This window comes from Heptranchias perlo, unplaced genomic scaffold (assembly GCF_035084215.1).
Source record: "Heptranchias perlo isolate sHepPer1 unplaced genomic scaffold, sHepPer1.hap1 HAP1_SCAFFOLD_182, whole genome shotgun sequence".
Lineage (NCBI taxonomy): Eukaryota > Metazoa > Chordata > Chondrichthyes > Hexanchiformes > Hexanchidae > Heptranchias > Heptranchias perlo.
The window spans coordinates 542,727-562,538 of record NW_027139099.1 but is presented as its reverse complement, the minus strand read 5'-3'; the positions used below and the strand labels follow the sequence as shown (position 1 = coordinate 562,538).

General features: G+C 56.2%; 1 protein-coding gene across 1 annotated transcript in view; it reads right to left on the bottom strand.

Moving 5' to 3' along the window:
* The window catches only part of nipblb (NIPBL cohesin loading factor b), a 690,432-nt gene that overhangs the window by 168,282 nt on the left and 502,338 nt on the right, over window positions 1–19,812 (bottom strand). Inside the window, exon 34 of the mRNA XM_067977852.1 lies at window positions 16,587–16,685. Coding sequence (XP_067833953.1) covers window positions 16,587–16,685 — 99 coding nt within the window. The remainder of the gene's footprint in view (window positions 1–16,586; window positions 16,686–19,812) is intronic.

Here is a 19,812-nt window from a genome sequence, read left to right as displayed (position 1 = left end):
GTTGTAAAATAACTCCTTGAATGAACACCACTGCTCATGTACCCTCTTACCCTTTAATCTATTTTCCCAGTCCACTTTAATCAATTCCGCTCTCATACCATCATAGTCTCCTTTATTCAAGCTCAATATGCTTGTTTGAGAACCAACCTTCTCACCCTCTAATTGGATATGGAATGTAACCATGTTCTGGTCACTCATTCCAAGGGGATCCTTAACTAGGACATTATTAATTAATCCTGGATGTGGTTAATACAAAGGAAGAATGTGTCAAAACGCAAGAGGGCATTAATAAACTTGCAGAATGGGCATGTAATTGGCAAATGAATTTCAATATAGATAAGTGTGAAGTGGTACATCTTGATAGGAAGAATAAGGAGGCCACATACTACTTGGATAATAGTCTAAAACGGGAGAGAAGGTGCAAAGGGATCTAGGGGTACAGATACACATCACTAAAAGTAGCGACGCAGATTAATAAGACCATAAAAAAGGCAAATCGAGCACTGGGGTTCATTTATGGGGGGATAGAATTGAAAAGCAGGGAAGTTATGTTAAACTTGTAAAGAACCTTGGTTGGACCACACTTGGAGTAGTTGTGCACAGTTCTGGTGTCCATATTCTCGAAATGATAGAGACATTGGAGAAGGGTGCAAAAAAGATTCACAAGCATGATACCAGAATGGTGAGGATATACTTATCAGGAAAGGCTGAACAGGCTGGGGGCACTTTCTCTAGAAAAGAGAAGGCTGAGGGGTCACCTCCCTCCTCTCTCCTCCCTCCATCCATCCCTCCCTACTCTCTCTCTCTCTCCATCCTCTCTCTCCTCTCTCTCCTCCATCCCTCCTCCTCTCTCTCTCTCCTCCATCCCTCCCTCCTCTCTCTCTCTCCTCCATCCCTCCCTCCTCTCTCTCTCCTCCATCCGTCCCTCCTCTCTCTCTCTCCTCCATCCGTCCCTCCTCTCTCTCTCTCCTCCATCCCTCCCTCCTCTCTCTCTCTCCTCATCCCATCCCTCCCTCTCTCTCTCTCTCCTCCATCCCTCCCTCCTCTCTCTCTCTCTCTCCTCCATCCCTCCCTCCTCTCTCTCTCTCTCTCTCCTCCATCCCTCCCTCCTCTCTCTCTCTCTCCATCCCTCCCTCCTCTCTCTCTCTCTCCTCCATCCCTCCCTCCTCTCTCTCCTCCATCCCTCCCTCCTCTCTCTCTCCTCCATCCCTCCCTCTCTCTCCTCCATCCCTCCCTCTCTCTCCTCCATCCCTCCCTCTCTCTCCTCCATCCCTCCCTCTCTCTCCTCATCCCTCCCTCTCTCTCCTCCATCCCTCCCTCTCTCTCCTCCATCCCTCCCTCTCTCTCCTCCATCCCTCCCTCTCTCTCCTCCATCCCTCCCTCTCTCTTCCTCCATCCCTCCCTCTCTCTCCTCCATCCCTCCCTCTCTCTCCTCCATCCCTCCCTCTCTCTTCCTCCATCCCTCCCTCTCTCTCCTCCATCCCTCCCTCTCTCTCCTCCATCCCTCCCTCTCTCTGCCTCCATCCCTCCCTCTCTCTCTCCTCCATCCATCCCTCTCTCTCTCCTCCATCCTCCCTCCCTCTCTCTCTTCTCCTCCATCCCTCCCTCCTCTCTCTCTCTCTCTCCTCCATCCCTCCCTCTCTCTCATCTCTCTCCTCATCCCTCCCTCCTCTCTCTCCTCCATCCCTCCCTCCTCTCTCTCTCTCTCTACTCCATCCCTCCCTCCTCTCTCTCTCTCTCCTCCATCCCTCCCTCCTCTCTCTCTCTCCTCCATCCCTCCCTCCTCTCTCTCTCTCTCCTCCATCCCTCCTCCTCTCCTCTCCTCGCGATCCTCCTCCTCTCCTCCTCTCTCTCCTCGCATCCATCCCTCCTCTCTCTCTCTCTCTCCTCCATCCCTCCATCCTCTCTCTCTCTCCTCCATCCCTCCCTCCTCTCTCTCTCTCCTCCATCCCTCCTCTCCTCTCCTCTCTCCTCCATCCCTCCCTCCTCTCTCTCTCCTCCATCCCACCCTCCTCTCTCTCTCTCTCCTCCATCCCCTCCTCCTCTCTCTCTCTCTCTCTCTCTCCTCCATCCCTCCTCTCTCTCTCTCCTCCATCCCTCCCTCTCTCTCTCTCTCCTCCCTCCTCTCTCTCTCTTCCTCCATCCCTCCCTCCTCTCTCTCTCCTCATCCCTCCCTCCTCTCTCTCATCCTCCATCCCTCTCCTCTCTCTCTCTCTCTCTCTCTCCTCCATCCCTCCTCTCTCTCTCCTCCATCCCTCCTCCTCTCTCTCTCTCCTCCATCCCTCCCTCCTCTCTCTCTCTCCTCCATCCCTCCTCCTCTCTCTCTCTCTCTCTCTCCATCCCTCCCTCCCTCTCTCTCTCTCTCTTCCTCCATCCCTCCCTCCTCTCTCTCTCTCTCTTCCCTCCATCCCTCCCTCCTCTCCCTCTCCTCCATCCCTCCCTCCTCTCTCTCTCTCTCTCCTCCATCCCTCCCTCCTCTCTCTCTCCTCATCCCTCCCTCCTCTCTCTCTCTCCTCCACCCCTCCCTCCTCTCTCTCTCTCCTCCATCCCTCCCTCCTCTCTCTCCTCCATCCCTCCCTCCTCTCTCTCTCTCCTCCATCCCTCCCTCCTCTCTCTCTCTCCTCCATCCCTCCCTCCTCTCTCTCTCTCCTCCATCCCTCCCTCCTCTCTCTCTCTCCTCCATCCCTCCCTCCTCTCTCTCTCTCTCTCTCTCCTCCATCCCTCCTCTCTCTCTCTCCTCCATCCCTCCCTCCTCTCTCTCTCTTCCTCCATCCCTCCTCCTCTCTCTCGCTCTCTCTCCTCCATCCCTCCTCTCTCTCTCTCCTCCATCCCTCCCTCCTCTCTCTCTCTCCTCCATCCCTCCCTCCTCTCTCTCTCTCCTCCATCCCTCCCTCCTCTCTCTCTCTCTCTCCTCCATCCCTCCCTCCTCTCTCTCTCTCTCTCCTCCATCCCTCCCTCCTCTCTCTCTCTCCTCCATCCCTCCCTCCTCTCTCTCTCCTCCATCCCTCCCTCCTCTCTCTCTCTCCTCCATCCCTCCCTCCTCTCTCTCTCTCTCTCCTCCATCCCTCCCTCTCTCTCTCTCTCTCCTCCATCCCTCCCTCCTCTCTCTCTCTCCTCCATCCCTCCCTCCTCTCTCTCTCTCCTCCATCCCTCCTCCTCTCTCTCCTCCATCCCTCCCTCCTCTCTCTCTCTCCTCCATCCCTCCCTCCTCTCTCTCCTCCATCCCTCCCTCCCTCCTCTCTCTCCTCCATCCGTCCCTCCTCTCTCTCTCTCCTCCATCCTCCCTCCTCTCTCTCTCTCCTCCATCCCTCCCTCCTCTCTCTCTCCTCCATCCCTCCTCCTCTCTCTCTCCTCCATCCCTCCTGCTCTCGCTCATCCAGCCCTCCCTCCTCTCCTCTCTCCTCCATCCTCCCTCCTCTCTCTCTCTCTCTCCTCCATCCCTCCCTCTCTCTCTCTCTCTCCTCCATTCCCTCCCTCCTCTCTCTCTCTCTCCTCCATCCCTCCCTCCTCTCTCTCTCTCTCCTCCATCCCTCCTCCTCTCTCTCTCTCCTCCATCCCTCCCTCCTCTCTCTCTCTCTCCTCCATCCTCCTCCTCTCTCTCTCTCCATCTCTCTCCTCCATCCCTCCCTCCTCTCTCTCTCCTCCATCCTCCCTCCTCTCTCTCTCTCTCTCCTCCATCCCTCCCTCTCTCTCTCTCCTCCATCTCTCTCCCCATCCATCTCTCCTCTCTCTCTCTCCTCCATCCCTCCCTCCTCTCTCTCTCTCCTCCATCCCTCCTCCTCTCGCTCTCCTCCAGCCCTCCCTCCCTCTCTCTCTCTCTCTCTCTCCTCCATCCCTCCCTCCTCTCTCTCTCCTCCATCCCTCCCTCCTCTCTCTGCTCTTCTCCTCCATCCCTCCCTCCTCGTCGTCTCTCTCTCCATCCCTCCTCTCTCTCTTCTCCTCCATCCCTCCCTCCTCTCTCTCTCTCCTCCATCCCTCCCTCCTCTCTCTCTCTCTCCTCCATCCCTCCCTCCTCTCTCTCCTCCATCCTCCCTCCTCTCTCTCTCCTCCATCCTCTCCTCTCTCTCTCTCTCCTCCATCCCTCCTCCTCTCTCTCTCTCTCCTTCCTCTCCTCTCTCTCTCCTCCTTCCTCCTCCTCTCTCTCTCTCCTCCATCCTCCTCCTCGCTCTCTCTCTCTCTCTCCTCCATCCCTCCTCTCTCTCTCTCCTCCATCCCTCCTCCTCTCTCTCTCTCCTCCATCCCTCCCTCCTCTCTCTCTCTCCTTCCATCCCTCCCTCCTCTCTCTCTCTCTCCTCCATTCCCTCCCTCCTCTCTCTCTCTCCTCCATCCCTCCCTCCTCTCTCTCTCTCCTCCATCCTCTCCTCTCTCTCTCTTCCTCATCCCTCCCTCCTCTCTCTCTCTCCTTCCCTGCCATCCCTCCTCTCTCTCTCTCCTCCATCCCTCCCTCCTCTCTCTCTCTCCTCCATCCATCCCTCCTCTCTCTCTCTCCTCCATCCCTCCCTCCTCTCTCTCTCTCTCTCTCTCATCCTCCATCCCTCTCGCTCTCTCTCTCTCTCTCTCCATCCCTCCCTCCTCTCTCTCTCTCTCCTCCATCCCTCCTCCTCTCTCTCTCTCTCCTCCATCCCTCCTCCTCTCTCTCTCTCTCCTCCATCCTCCTCTCTCTCTCTCCTCCATCTCCTCCCTTCCTCTCTCTCTCTCTCAGTCCCTCCCTCCTCTCTCTCTCTCCTCATCTCTTCCTCCATCCCTCCCTCCTCTCTCTCTCTCCTCCATCCTCCCTCTCTCTCTCTCTCTCCTCCATCCTCCTCATCTCTCTCTCTCTCTCTCTCCTCATCCCTCCCTCCTCTCTCTCTCTCCTCCATCCTCGCCTCCTCTCTCTCTCTCCTCCATCCTCCTCTCTCTCTCTCTCCTCATCCTCCCTCTCTCTCCTCATCCCTCCCTCCTCTCTCTCTCTCCTCCATTCCCTCCCTCCTCTCTCTCCTCTCACTCCATCCTCCCTCCTCTCTCTCTCCTCCATCCCTCCCTCCTCTCTCTCTCTTCCATCCCTCCCTCCTCTCTCTCTCTCCTCCATCCCCTCCCTCCTCTCTCTCTCTCCTCCATCCCTCCCTCCTCTCTCTCTCTCCATCCCTCCATCTCTCTCTCTCTCCTTCCTCATCCCGTCCTCCTCTCTCTCTCTCCTCCATCCTCCCTCCTCTCTCTCTCTTCCTTCTCTCCTCTCTCTCTCTTCTCCTCCTCTCCTCCTCCTCTCTCTCTCTCCTCCATCCCTCCCTCTCTCTCTCTCTCTCCTCCTCTCATCTCTCCCTCCTCTCTTCCTCCATCCCTCCCTCCTCTCTCTCTTCTCTCCTCCATCCTCCTCTCTCTCTCTCTCTCTCCTCCATCCCTCCTCCTCTCTCTCTTCTCCATCCTTCCCTCCTCTCTCTCTCTCCTCCATCCCTCCCTCCTCTCTCTCTCTCATCCATCCTCCCGCCTCTCTCTCTCTCCTCATCCCTCCTCCTCTCTCTCTCTCTCTCCTTCCTCATCCCTCCTCTCTCTCTCTTCCTCCATCCCTCCTCCTCTCTCTCTCTCCTCCATTCCCTCCTCCTCTCTTCTCTCTCCTCCATCCCTCCTCTCTCTCTCTCTCTCTTCTTCCATCCCTCCCTCCTCTCTCTCTCGTCTCCTCCATCCTCCCTCCTCTCTCTCTCTCTCCTCCATCCCTCCCTCTCTCTCTCTCTTCCTCCATCCCTCCCTCCTCTCTCTCTCTCTCCTCCATCCCTCCCTCCTCTCTCTTCTCTCTCCTCCATCCCTCCTCTCTCTCTCTCTCTCTCCTCCATCCCTCCTCCTCTCTCTCTCTCTCATCTCTCTCCTCCATCCCTCCTCCTCTCTCTCTCTCCTCCATCCCTCCCTCCTCTCTCTCTCTCCTCCATCCCTCCCTCCTCTCTCTCTCTTCCTCCATCCCTCCTCTCTCTCTCTCTCCTCCATCCCTCCCTCCTCTCTCTCTCTCTCTCTCTCTCCTCCATCCCTCCTCTCTCCTCTCTCCTCCATCCTCCCTCTCTCTCTCTCCGCCATCCTCCGCTCCTCTCTCTCTCTCTTCCTCCATCCTCCTCCTCTCTCTCTCTTCTCCTCCATCCTCCTCCCTCTCTCTCTCTCTCTCTCTCTCCTCTTCCCTCCCTCCTCTCTCTCTCTCTCTCCATCTCCTCCTCTCTCTCTCTCTCCTCCATCCCTCCCGCCTCTCTCTCTCTCATCCTCCTCCCTCCCTCCTCTCTCTCTCTCTCTCCTCCATCCTCCCTCCTCTCTCTCTCTCTCTCTCCTCCATCCCTCCCTCCTCTCTCTCTCTCCTCCATCTCTCTCCATCCCTCTCTCTATCTCTCTCTCCTCCATCCTCCCTCTCTCTCTCTCTCTCCTCCATCTCTCTCCTCCTCTTCCTCCTCTCTCTCTCTCTCCTCCATCCCTCCCTCCTCTCTCTCTCTCTCCTCCATCCTCTCCCTCCTCTCTCTCTCTCTCTCCTCCATCCCTCCCTCCTCTCTCTCTCTCCTCCATCCCTCCCTCCTCTCTCTCTCTCTCCTCCATCCCTCCCTCCTCTCTCTCTCTCTCTCCTCCATCCCTCCCTCCTCTCCTCTCTCTCTCTCTCTCCTCCATCCCTCCCTCCTCCTCTCCTCTCTCTCTCTCTCTCCTCCATCCTCCCTCCTCTCTCTCTCTCCTCCATCTCTCTCCTCCATCCCTCCCTCCTCTCTCTCTCTCCTCCATCCCTCCCTCCTCTCTCTCTCTCTCTCCTCCATCCCTCCCTCCTCTCTCTCTCTCTCATCTCTCTCCCATCCCTCCCTCCTCTCTCTCTCTCCTCCATCCCTCCCTCCTCTCTCTCTCTCCTCCATCCCTCCTCCTCTCTGCTCTCTCCTCCATCCTCCCTCCCTCTCTCGCTCTCTCTCATCCCTCCCTCCTCTCTCTCTCCTCTCATCCTCCCTCCCTCTCTCTCTCTCTCTCCATCCCTCCCTCTCTCCTCTCCCTCCATCCCTCCCTCCTCTCTCTCTCCTCCATACCTCCCTCCTCTCTCTCCTCCATCCCTCCCTCCTCTCTCTCATCTCCTCCATCCCTCCCTCCTCTCTCTCTCTCCTCATCCCTCCCTCCTCTCTCTCTCCCTCCATCCTCCCTCCTCTCTCGCACCTCCATCCCTCCTCTCTCTCTCTCTCTCCTCCATCCCTCTCCCTCCTCTCTCGTCTCTCCTCCATCCCTCCCTCCTCTCTCTCTCTCCTCCATCCCTCCTCTCTCTCTCTCTCTCTCCTCCATCCCTCCCTCCTCTCTCTCTCTCCTCCATCCCTCCCTCCCTCTCTCTCTCTCTCCTCTCATCCCTCCTCCTCCTCTCTCTCCTCTCTCTCTCCTCCTCCATCCACCTCTCTCTCTCCTCCATCCCTCCCTCCTCTCTCTCTCTCCTCCATCCCTCCCTCCTCTCTCTCTCTCCTCCATCCCTCCCTCCTCTCTCTCTCTCCTCCATCCCTCCCTCCTCTCCTCTCTCCCTCCATCCCTCTCCTCCTCTCTCCTCTCTCCTCCATCCATCCTCCTCTCTCTCTCTCCTCCATCCCTCCCTCCACTCTCTCTCTCTCATCCTCCCTCCTCTCCTCTCTCTCTCTCCTCCATCCCTCCTCTCTCTCTCTCCTCCATCCCTCCCTCCTCCTCTCTCTCTCTCTCCTCCATCCCTCCCTCCTCTCTCTCTCTCTCCTCCATCCCCTCCCTCCCTCCTCTCTCTCTCACTCCATCCCTCCCTCCTCTCTCTCTCTCCTCCATCCCTCCCTCCTCTCTCTCTCACCTCCCACCTCCCCTCCCTCCCTCCCTCTCTCTCACCTCCATCCCTCCCATCCTCCCTCCTCTCTCCTCTCATCCTCCCTCCCTCCTCTCTCTCTCTCCTCCATCTCTCCTCCTCCATCCCTCCCTCCTCTCTCCATCATCCCTCCCTCTCTCTCTCCTCCATCCCTCCCTCCTCTCTCTCTCTCCTCCATCTCTCTCCTCCATCCCTCCCTCCTCTCTCTCTCTCCTCCATCCCTCCCTCCTCTCTCTCTCTCCTCCATCCCTCCCTCCTCTCTCTCTCTCCTCCATCCCTCCCTCCCTCTCTCTCTCTCTCTCTCTCCTCCATTCCCTCCCTCTCTCTCTCTCCTCCATCCCTCCCTCCTCTCTCTCTCTCTCCTCCATCCCTCCCTCCTCTCTCTCTCTCTCTCTCCTCCATCCCTCCCTCCTCTCTCTCTCTCTCTCTCTCACCTCTCTCTCTCTCTCTCCATCCCTCCCTCCCTCTCTCCTCCAACCCTCCCTCCCTCTCTCCTCCATCCCTCCCTCACTCTCTCCTCCATCCCTCCCTCCCTCCTCTCTCTCTCTCCTCCATCCCTCCCTCCTCTCTCTCTCTTCCATCCTCCCCTCCTCTCTCTCTCTTCATCCCTCACCTCCACTCTCTCTCCCATCCCTCCCTCCTCTCTCTCTCTCCTCCATCCCTCCCTCCTCTCTCTCTCCTCCATCCCTCCCTCCTCTCTCTCTCCTCCATCCCACCCTCCTCTCTCTCTCCTCCATCCCTCCCTCCTCTCTCTCTCTCCTCCATCCCTCCCTCCTCTCTCTCTCTCCTCCATCCCTCCCTCCTCTCTCTCTCTCTCCTCCATCCCTCCCTCCTCTCTCTCTCTCTCCTCCATCCCTCCCACCTCTCTCTCTCTCCTCCATCCCTCCTCCTCTCTCTCTCTCTCCTCCATCCCTCCCTCCTCTCTCTCTCTCCACCACCCTCCCTCCTCTCTCACTCTCTCCTCCATCCTCCCTCCTCTCTCTCTCTCCTCCATCTCTCTCCTCCATCCCTCCCTCCTCTCTCTCTCTCCACCATCCCTCCCTCCTCTCTCTCTCTCCTCCATCCCTCCCTCCCTCTCTCTCTCTCCTCCATCCCTCCCTCCTCTCTCTCTCTCTCCTCCATCCGTCCCTCCTCTCTCTCTCTCTCCTCCATCCCTCCTTCCTCTCTCTCTCTCCTCCATCTCTCTCCTCCATCCCTCCCTCCTCTCTCTCTCTCCTCCATCCCTCCCTCCTCTCTCTCTCTCTCCTCCATCCCTCCCTCCTCTCTCTCTCTCTCCTCCATCCCTCCCTCCTCTCTCTCTCTCTCTCCTCCATCCCTCCCTCCTCTCTCTCTCTCTCCTCCATCCCTCCCTCCTCTCTCTCTCTCCTCCATCCCTCCCTCCTCTCTCTCTCCTCCATCCCTCCCTCCTCTCTCTCTCACTCCATCCCTCCCTCCTCTCTCTCTCTCTCTCTCTCCTCCATCCCTCCCTCCTCTCTCTCTCTCTCTCTCCTCCATCCCTCCCTCCTCTCTCTCCTCCATCCCTCCCCTCCTCTCTCTCTCTCTCCTCCATCCCTCCCTCCTCTCTCTCTCTCCTCCATCCCTCCCTCCTCTCTCTCTCTCTCTCTCTCCTCCATCCCTCCCTCCTCCCTCCCTCCTCTCTCTCTCTCCTCCATCCCACCCTCCTCTCTCTCTCCTCCATCCCTCCCTCCTCTCTCCCCTCTCTCTCTCTCCTCCATCCCTCCCTCCTCTCTCTCCTCCATCCCTCCCTCCTCTCTCTCTCTCTCCTCCATCCCTCCCTCCTCTCTCTCTCTCTCCTCCATCCCTCCCTCCTCTCTCTCTCTCTCCTCCATCCCTCCCTCCTCTCTCTCTCTCTCTCTCTCCTCCATCCCTCCCTCCTCCCTCTCTCTCTCTCTCTCCTCCATCCCTCCCTCCTCCCTCCCTCCTCTCTCTCTCTCCTCCATCCCACCCTCCTCTCTCTCTCCTCCATCCCTCCCTCCTCTCTCCTCCATCCCTCCCTCCTCTCTCTCTCTCCTCCATCCCTCCCTCCTCTCTCTCTCTCCTCCATCCCTCCCTCCTCTCTCTCTCTCTCCTCCATCCATCCATCCATCCCTCCCTCCTCTCTCTCTCTCCTCCATCCATCCATCCCTCACCTCCTCTCTCTCTCTCCTCCATCCATCCATCCTCCTCCCTCCCTCCTCTCTCTCTCTCCTCCATCCCTCCCACACTCTCACTCGCCACCCCCCCCTCCTTCCCCCCCTCTCTCTCTCTCACTCCCCACCTCCCTCATCCTTCTCTCTCTCCCTCCTCCCTCTACACACAAAGGGTTGTAGAAGTTTGGAATTCTCTTCCGCAAACGGCAATTGATACGAGCTCAATTGCTAAATTTAAATGTGAGATAGATAGCTTTTTGGCAACCCAAAGGTATTAAGGGATATGGGCCAAAGGGCAGGTATATGGAGTTAGATCACAGATCAGCCATGATCTTATCAAATGGCGGAGCAGGCCGAGGGGCTGAATGGCCTACTCCTGTTCCTATGTTCCTTCTCTCTCCCCCACCCTCTCTTTCTCCCCCTCCAACCTTCTCCCCCTTCCTCAAACTTCTCTCTCTCCCCCCCTCCAACCTTCTCTCTCTCCCCCCTCCCCCTCCAACCTTCTCTCTCTCCCCTTCCCCCTCTCCTCCCCCCTTCTCCTCCTCCTCTCCCTCCCTCCCCTTCTCCCCTCACTCTCTCTCTCTCTCTCTCTCTCTCTCGCCCCTCCCCCTTCTCCCTCACTCTCTCTCTCCCTCCCCCTTCTCCCTCACTCTCTCTCTCTCTCCCTCACTCTCTCTCTCTCTCCCTCCCCCTACTCTCTCTCTCTCTCCCTCCCCCTTCTCTCTCTCTCTCCCCTCCCCCTTCTCTCTCTCTCTCCCTCCCCCTTCTCTCTCTCTCTCCCTCCCCCTTCTCTCTCTCTCTCCCCTCCCCCTTCTCTCTCTCTCTCCCTCCCTCCCCCTTCTCTCTCTCTCTCCCTCCCTCCCCCTTCTCTCTCTCTCTCCCTCCCTCCCCCTTCTCTCTCTCTCTCCCTCCCCCTTCTCTCTCTCCCTCCCTCCCCCTTCTCTCTCTCTCCCCCCCTTCTCCCTCCCCCCCCCCCCCCCTTCTCCCTCACTCTCCCCCCCCCCCTTCTCCCTCACTCTCCCCCCCCCCCTTCTCCCTCACTCTCCCCCCCCCCTTCTCCCTCACTCTCCCCCGCCCCTTCTCCCTCACTCTCCCCCGCCCCTTCTCCCTCATTCTCCCCCCCCCTTCTCCTCACACTCTCTCCCTCCCTCTCCCTTCTCTCTCTCTCTCCCCCTCTCTCTCTCCCTCCCTCCCCCTTCTCCCTCTCTCTCCCTCCCCTCCCCCTTCTCTCTCTCCCTCCCTCTCCCTTCTCTCTCTCCCTCCCTCTCCCTTCTCTCTCTCCCTCCCTCTCCCTTCTCTCTCTCTCTCTCTCCTCCTCTCCCTCTCTCTCTCTCTCCCTCCCTCTCCCCTTCTCTCTCTCTCTCCCCCTCTGTCTCCCTCCCCCTTCTCTCCCCCTTCTCTCTCTCTCCCTCCCTCCCCCTTCTCTCTCTCTCTCCCTCCCCCTTCTCCCTCAACTCATCTCTCCCTCCCCCTTCTCCCTCACTCTCTCTCTCTCCTCCCCCTTCTCCCTCACTCTCTCTCTCCCTCCCCCTTCTCCTCTCACTCTCTCTCTCCCTCCCCCTTCTCCCTCACTCTCTCTCATCCCTCACTCTCCTCTCTCCCTCACTCTCTCTCTCTCCCCCCTTCTCCCTCACTCTCCCCCCCCTTCTCCCTCACTCTCCCCCCCCCTTCTCCCTCACTCTCCCCCCCCCCCCTTTCTCCTCACTCTCCCCCCCCCCTTTCTCCCCTCATTCTCCCCCCCCCTTTCTCCCTCACTCTCCCCCCCTTCTCCCTCACTCTCCCCCCCCCTTCTCCCTCACTCTCTCTCTCTCCCCCCCTTCTCCCTCACTCTCTCTCTCCCCCCCCTCTCCCTCACTCTCCCCCCCCCCCCTTCTCCCACACTCTCCCCCCACCCTTCTCCCTCACTCTCCCCCCCCTTCTCCTCACTCTCCCCCCCCCCCATTCTCCCTCACTCTCACCCCCCCCCTTCTCCCTCACTCTCCCCCCCCCCCCTTCTCCTCACTCTCCCCCCCCTTCTCCTCACCTCCCCCCCCCTCTCCCTCACTCTCCCCCCCCCCTTCTCCCTCACTCTCCCCCCCCCCTTCTCCCCTCACTCTCCCCCCCCCTTCTCCCTCACTCTCCCCCCCCTTCTCCCTCACTCTCACCCCCCCCTTCACCCTCACTCTCCCCCCCCCCTTCTCCCTCACTCTCCCCCCCCCCTTCTCCCTCACTCTCCCCCCCCCCCTTCTCCCTCACTCTCCACCCCCCCCCCCCCCCTTCTCCCTCACTCTCCCCCCCCCCCCTTCTCCCTCACTCTCCCCCCCCCCCTTCTCCCTCACTCTCCCCCCCCCCCCTCTCCCTCACTCTCCCCCCCCCCTTCTCCCTCACTCTCCCCCCCCCTTCTCCCTCACCTCACCCCCCCCCCCCTTCCTCCCTCACTCTCCCCCCCCCCCTTCTCCCTCACTCTCCCCCCCCCCCTTCTCCCTCACTCTCCCCCCCCCCTTCTCCTCACTCTCCCCCCCCCCCTTCTCCCTCACTCTCCCCCCCCCCCCCTTCTCCCTCACTCTCCCCCCCCCCCTTCTCCCTCACTCTCCCCCCCCCCCTTCTCCCTCACTCTCCCCCCCCCCCCCTCTCCCTCACTCTCCCCCCCCCCCCTTCTCCCTCACTCTCCCCCCCCCCCTTCTCCCTCACTCTCCCCCCCCCCCTTCTCCCTCACCTCACCCCCCCCCCTTCTCCCTCACTCTCTCTCTCTCCCCCCCTTCTCCCTCACTCTCCCCCCCTTCTCCCTCACTCTCTCTCTCTCCCCCCCTTCTCCCTCACTCTCCCCCCCCCCTTCTCCCTCACTCTCCCCCCCCCCCTTCTCCCTCACACTCCCCCCCCCTTCTCCCTCACTCTCCCCCCCCCCCCTCTCCCTCACCTCTCCCCCCCCCCCCCCTTCACCCTCACTCTCCCCCCCCCCCCCCCTTCTCCCTCACTCTCCCCCCCCCCCCCTTCTCCCTCACCTCTCCCCCCCCCCCTTCTCCCTCACTCTCCCCCCCCCCCTTCTCCCTCACTCTCCCCCCCCCCCTTCTCCCTCACTCTCCCCCCCCCTTCTCCCTCACTCTCCCCCCCCCCTTCTCCCTCACTCTCCCCCCCCCCCCTTCTCCCTCACTCTCCCCCCCCCCTTCTCCCTCACTCTCCCCCCCCCCCCTTCTCCTCACTCTCCCCCCCCCCCCTTCTCCCTCACTCTCCCCCCCCCTTCTCCCCTCACTCTCCCCCCCCCCTCCTCCCTCACTCTCCCCCCCTTCTCCCTCACTCTCCCCCCCTTCTCCCTCACTCTCCCCCCTCCCTCTCTCCACTCTCCCCTCCCTCTCTCCACTCTCCCCTCCCTCTCTCCACTCTCCCCTCCCTCTCTCCACTCTCCCCTCCCTCTCTCCACTCTCCCCTCCCTCTCTCCACTCTCCCCTCCCTCTCTCCACTCTCCCCTCCCTCTCTCCACTCTCCCCTCCCTCTCTCACACTCTCCCCTCCCTCTCTCCACTCTCCCCTCCCTCTCTCCACTCTCCCCTCCCTCTCTCCACTCTCCCCTCCCTCTCTCCACTCTCCCCTCCCTCTCTCCACTCTCCCCTCCCTCTCTCCACTCTCCCCTCCCTCTCTCCACTCTCCCCTCCCTCTCTCCACTCTCCCCTCCCTCTCTCCACTCTCCCCTCCCTCTCTCCACTCTCCCCTCCCTCTCTCCACTCTCCCCTCCCTCTCTCCACTCTCCCCTCCCTCTCTCCACTCTCCCCTCCCTCTCTCCACTCTCCCCTCCCTCTCTCCACTCTCCCCTCCCTCTCTCCACTCTCCCCTCCCTCTCTCCACTCTCCCCTCCCTCTCTCCACTCTCCCCTCCCTCTCTCCACTCTCCCCTCCCTCTCTCCACTCTCCTCTCTCCACTCTCCCCTCCCTCTCTCCACTCTCCCCTCCCTCTCTCCACTCTCCCCTCCCTCTCTCCACTCCTCCCCTCCCTCTCTCCACTCTCCCCTCCCTCTCTCCACTCTCCCCTCCCTCTCTCCACTCTCCCCTCCCTCTCTCCACTCTCCCCTCCCTCTCTCCACTCCCTCTCTCCACTCTCCCCTCCCTCTCTCCACTCTCCCCTCCCTCTCTCCACTCTCCCCCCCCCTCTCTCCACTCTCCCCCCCCCTCTCTTCACTCTCCCCTCCCTCTCTTCACTCTCCCCTCCCTCTCTTCACTCTCCCCTCCCTCTCTTCACTCTCCCCCTCCCCCCTCTCTTCACTCTCCCCTCCCTCCCCCAGTACTTTGCATCTGTCTTTACCAAGGAAGAAGATGCTGCCAGAGTCTCAGTAAAGGAAGATATAGGTGAGATACTGGATGGGCTAAAAATTGATAAAGAAGAGGTACTAGAAAGGCTAGCTGTACTTAAAGTGGATAAGTCACCCAGTCCGGATGGGATGCATCCTAGGTTGGTGAGGGAAGTAAGGGTGGAAATTATGGAGGTACTGGCCATAATCTTCCAAACATCCTGAGATACGGGGGTGGTGCCAGAGGACTGGAGAATTGCAAATGTTACACCCTTGTTCAAAAAAGGGTGTAAGGATAAACCCAGCAACTACAGGCCAGTCAGTTTAACCTCAGTGGTGGGGAAACTTTTAGAAACGATAATCCGGGACGGAATTAACAGTCACTTGGACAAGTCTGGATTAATTAAGGAAAGCCAGAACGGATTTGTTAAAGGCAAATCCTGTTTAACTAATTTGATTGAGGTTTTGGATGAAGTAACAGAGAGGGTTGATGAGATCAATGAAGTTGATGTGTATACGGACTTTCAAAAGGCGTTTGATAAAGTGCCGCATAATAGGCTTATCAGCAAAACTGAAGCCCATGGAATAAAGGGGACAGTGGCAGCATGGATACAAAATTGGCTAAGAGACAGGAAACAGAGAGTAGTGGTGAACGGTTGTTTTTCGGACTGGAGGGAGGTGTACAGTGGTGTTCCCCAGGGGTCAGTGCTGGGACCACTGCTTTTCTTGATATATATTAATGACTTGGACTTGGGTGTACAGAGCACAATTTCAAAATATGCAGATGACACAAAACTTGGAAGTATAGTGAACAGTGAGGAGGATAGTGATAGACTTCAAGAGGATATAGACAGGCTGGTGGAATGGGCGGACACATGGCAGATAAAAATTAACGTAGAGAATTTTGAAGTGATACATTTCGGTAGGAAGAACGAGGAGAGGCAATATAAACTAGAGGGCACAACTCTAAGGGGTACAGGAACAGAGAGACCTGGGGGTATATGTCCACAAATCGTTGAAGGTGGCAGGGACAGGTTGAGAAAGCAGTTAAAAAGCATACGGGATCCTGGGCTTTATAAATAGAGGCATAGAGTACAAAGCAAGGAAGTCATGATGAACCTTTATAAAACATTGGTTCGGCCACAACTGGAGTATTGTGTCCAGTTCTGGGCACCGCCCTTTAGGAAAGATGTGAAAGCCTTAGAGAGGGTACAGAGAAGATTTACTAGAATGATTCCAGGGATGAGGGACTTCAGTTACGTGGATAGACTGGAAAAGCAGGGATTGTTCTCCTTAGAACAGAGAAGGTTGAGAGGCGATTTGATAGAAGTGTTCGAAATCATGAAGGGTTTAGATAAAGTGAATGAAGAGAATTTGCTTCCATTGCTGGAAGGGTCGGGAACCAGAGGGCACAGATTTAAGGTGATTGGCAAAAGAACCAAAGGTGACATGAGGAAAAACATTTTTACACAGCGAGCTACGATGATCTGGAATGCACTGCCCGAAAGAGTGGTGGAGGGCAGATTCATTCATGGCTTTCAAAAGGGAATTGAATAAATACTTGGAAGGGAAAAATTTGCAGAGCTACAGGGAAAGAGCAGAGGAATGGGATTAACTGGATTGTTCTTACAAAGAGCCAGCATGGGCTCGACGGGCCGAATGGCCGCCTTCTGTGCTGTAACCTTTCCATGAAGTTGGTACAGAATGACAGGGTGATATAAAGGTGGTCGGGGATGATGGGGATATGAGGGTGGTTGGGGATGACGGGGATATTAAGGTGGTCGGGGATGACGGGGATATGAGGGTGGTAGGGGATGGTGGGGATATGAGGGTGGTCGGGGATGACGGGGATATGAGGGTGGTAGGGGATTACGGGGATATTAAGGTGGTCGGGGATGGTGGGGATATTAAGGTGGTCGGGGATGACGGGGATATGAGGGTGGTCGGGGATGACGGGGATATGAGGGTGGTCGGGGATGGTGGGGATATGAGGGTGGTCGGGGATGGTGGGGATATGAGGGTGGTCGGGGATGACGGGGATATGAGGGTGGTCGGGGATGGTGGGGATATTAAGGTGGTCGGGGATGACGGGGATATGAGGGTGGTCGGGGATGGTGGGGATATGAGGGTGGTCGGGGATGACGGGGATATGAGGGTGGTCGGGGATGACGGGGATATGAGGGTGGTCGGGGATGGTGGGGATATTAAGGTGGTCGGGGATGACGGGGATATGAGGGTGATCGGGGATGGTGGGGATATTAAGGTGGTCGGGGATGACGGGGATATGAGGGTGATCGGGGATGGTGGGGATACTAAGGTGGTCGGGGATGACAGGGATATGAGGGTGGTAGGGGATTACGGGGATATTAAGGTGGTAAGGGATGACGGCGATATGAAAGGAGACATTTACTCACCACATCTGTGACATTTAGGATCTTCCGGGTCATCCCCTCTGCGTCGTGAGGAGGAGTGGGAGTGAACCAGAGTTTCTGGAATGTTTCGTTTACCAGTTTCTGCAGAGGGACAAACCTGAGTTACATCAACATCCACTTGACAAGAGTTCACCCGGTCACCTCTATCAGCAAACACAAGAACAGTACTTAAATTGGAACAGCTGACAGCATGTCTCGCACAAACTCTCACTTCAATTTCCATTCATCCCACTGGATCAAATGGAAATGAGAAAGATTCAGCACATTTTCTAAGATGTAATCTGTCTGAACTCTGAATGCCTAGAAAATACAAATGGATTTCACTTCTCTGCACAGTTCAGCAAATAATGCTTTCAGTAGCGATTATGGGAAATGTTGAGTAATACTTCAACAATTTCATTAGAACAACATTGCTTAGCCAAAGCATTCTGTTCCCCACAAGGCTCCCAGCCCCACAACCGACATTATATACTCAAGAATACAACAGCCTAGTGGTTATCAGAGAATCATAGAAAATTATGGTACAGAAGGAGGCCATTCGGTCCATGGTGTCCGTGCTGGCCAAAAAGAGCGATCCAGCTTAATCCCACTTTCCAGCACTTGGTCTGTATCCCTGTAGGTGATGACACCAGCTGTGCATCCAGGTACTTTTTAAATGAGTTGAGGGTTTCTGCCTCTCCCACCCTTTCAGGCAGTGAGTTCCAGATCCCCACCACCCTCTGCGTGAAAAAGTTTCTCCTCAGCTCCCCCTCCAATCCTTCTATCAATTACTTTAAATCTATGTCCCCTGGTCACTGACCCCTCCGCTAAGGGAAATAGGTCCTCCACTCTACCAAGGCCCCTCATAATTTTATACACCTCAATTAAATCTCCCTCTCAGCCTCCTTTATCCAATCTTTTCTCATAGCTAAAATTCTCCAGCCCTGGCAACACTCTCGCTAATCTCCTCTGTACCCTCTCTAGTGCAATCACATCTTTCCTGTAATGTGGTGACCAGAACTGTACACAGTACTCAAGCTGTGGCCTAACTAGTGTTTTATACAGTTCGAGCATAACCTCTCTGCTTTTATATTCTATACCTCGGCTAATAAGGAAAGCATCCCGTATATCTTTTTAACCACCTTATCGACCTGTCCTGCTACCTTCAGGGATCTGTGGACATGCACTCCAAGGTCCCTCACTTCCTCCACACCTCTCAGTATCCTCCCATTTATTGTGTATTCCCTTGCCTTGTTTGCCCTCCCCAAATGCATCACCTCACACTTCTCTGGATTGAATTCCATTTGCCACTTTTCTGCCCACCTGACCAGTCCATCGATATCTTCCTGCAGTCGACAGCTTTGCTCCTCACTATCCTCCTGTGGTTACATGGCCAATTTTTGTATCATCTGCAAACTTCTTGATCAAGCCCCCCATATTCAAGTCCAGATCATTAATATATATCACAAAAAGCAAGGAACCTAGTACTGAGCCCTGTGGGACCCCACTGGAAACAGCCTTCCAGTCACAAAAACACCCATCAATCATTACCCTTTGCTTCCTGCCACTGAGCCAATTTTAAATCCAACTTGCCACTTTCTCTTGAAGCTCATGGCTTGTACTTTTTTGACCAGTCTGTCACGTGGGACCTTGTCAAAAGCCTTGCTAAAATCCACGTTGAGGAACCAAGTTGTTAGAGGGTATTCTGAGAGACAGGATCTATGGGCATTTGGAGAGGCAGGGACTGATTAGGAACAGTCAGCATGGTTTTGTGAGAGGGAAAATCATGTCTCACAAATTGGATTGAGTTTTTTGAAGGGGTAACCAAGAAGATAGATGAGGGCTGTGCAGTAGACGTGGTCTACATGGACTTTAGCAAAGCCTTTGACAAGGTACCGCATGGTAGGTTGTTACATAAGGTTAGATCTCACGGGATCCAAGGAGAGGTAGCCAATCGGATACAAAATTGGATTGACGGCAGAAGACAGAGGGTGGTTGTGGAGTGTTGTTTTTCAAACTGGAGGCCTGTGACCAGCGGTGTGCCTCAGGGATCGGTGCTGGGTCCGCTGTTATTTATATTAATGATTTGGATGAGAATTTAGGAGGCATGGTTAGTAAGTTTGCAGATGACACCAAGATTGGTGGCGTTGTGGACAGTGAAGAAGGTTATCTAGGATTGCAACGGGATCTTGATAAATTGGGCCAGTGGGCCGATGAATGGCAGATGGAGTTTAATTTAGATAAATGTGAGGTGATGCATTTTGGTAGATCAAATCGGGCCAGGACCTACTCTGTTAATGGTAGGGGCGTTGGGGAGAGTTATAGAACAAAGAGATCTGGGAGTACAGGTTCATAGCTCCTTGAAAGTGGAGTCACAGGTGGATAGGGTAGTGAAGAAGGCATTCAGCATGCTTGGTTTCATTGGTCAGAACATTGAATGCAGGAGTTGGGATGTCTTGTTGAAGTTGTACAAGACATTAGTTAGGCCACACTTGGAATACTGTGTGCAGTTCTGGTCACCCTATTATAGAAAGGATATTATTAAACTAGAAAGAGTGCAGAAAAGATTTATTAGGATGCTACCGGGACTTGATGGTTTGACTTATAGGGAGAGGTTGGATCGGCTGAGACTTTTTTCCCTGGAGAAGAGGTGGTTTCGGGGGGATCTTATAGAAGTCTATAAAATAATGAGGGGCATAGATAAGGTAGAGAGTCAAAATCTTTTCCCAAAGGTAGGGGAGTCTATAACGAGGGGGCATAGATTTAAGGTGAGAGGGGAGAGATACAAAAGGGTCCAGAGGGGCAATTTTTTCACTCAAAGGGTGGTGAGTGTCTGGAACGAGCTGCCAGAGGCAGTAGTAGAGGCGGGTACAATTTTGTCTTTTAAAAAGCATTTGGACAGTTACATGGGTAAGATGGGTATAGAGGGATATGGGCCAAGTGCAGGCAATTGGGACTAGCTTAGTGGTATAAACTGGGCGACATGGACATGTTGGGCCGAAGGGCCTGTTTCCATGTTGTAAACTTCTATGATTCTAACGAGAGAACAGGTGATCCTAGACTGGGTATTGTGCAATGAGAAAGGATTAATTATTAATCTTGTTGTGCGGGGTCCCTTAGGGAAGAGTGACCATAACATAATAGAATTCCTCATTAAGATGGAGAATGAAGTAGTTGAATCCGAAACTAGGGTCCTGAATCTAAATAAAGGAAATTACAAAAGTATGAG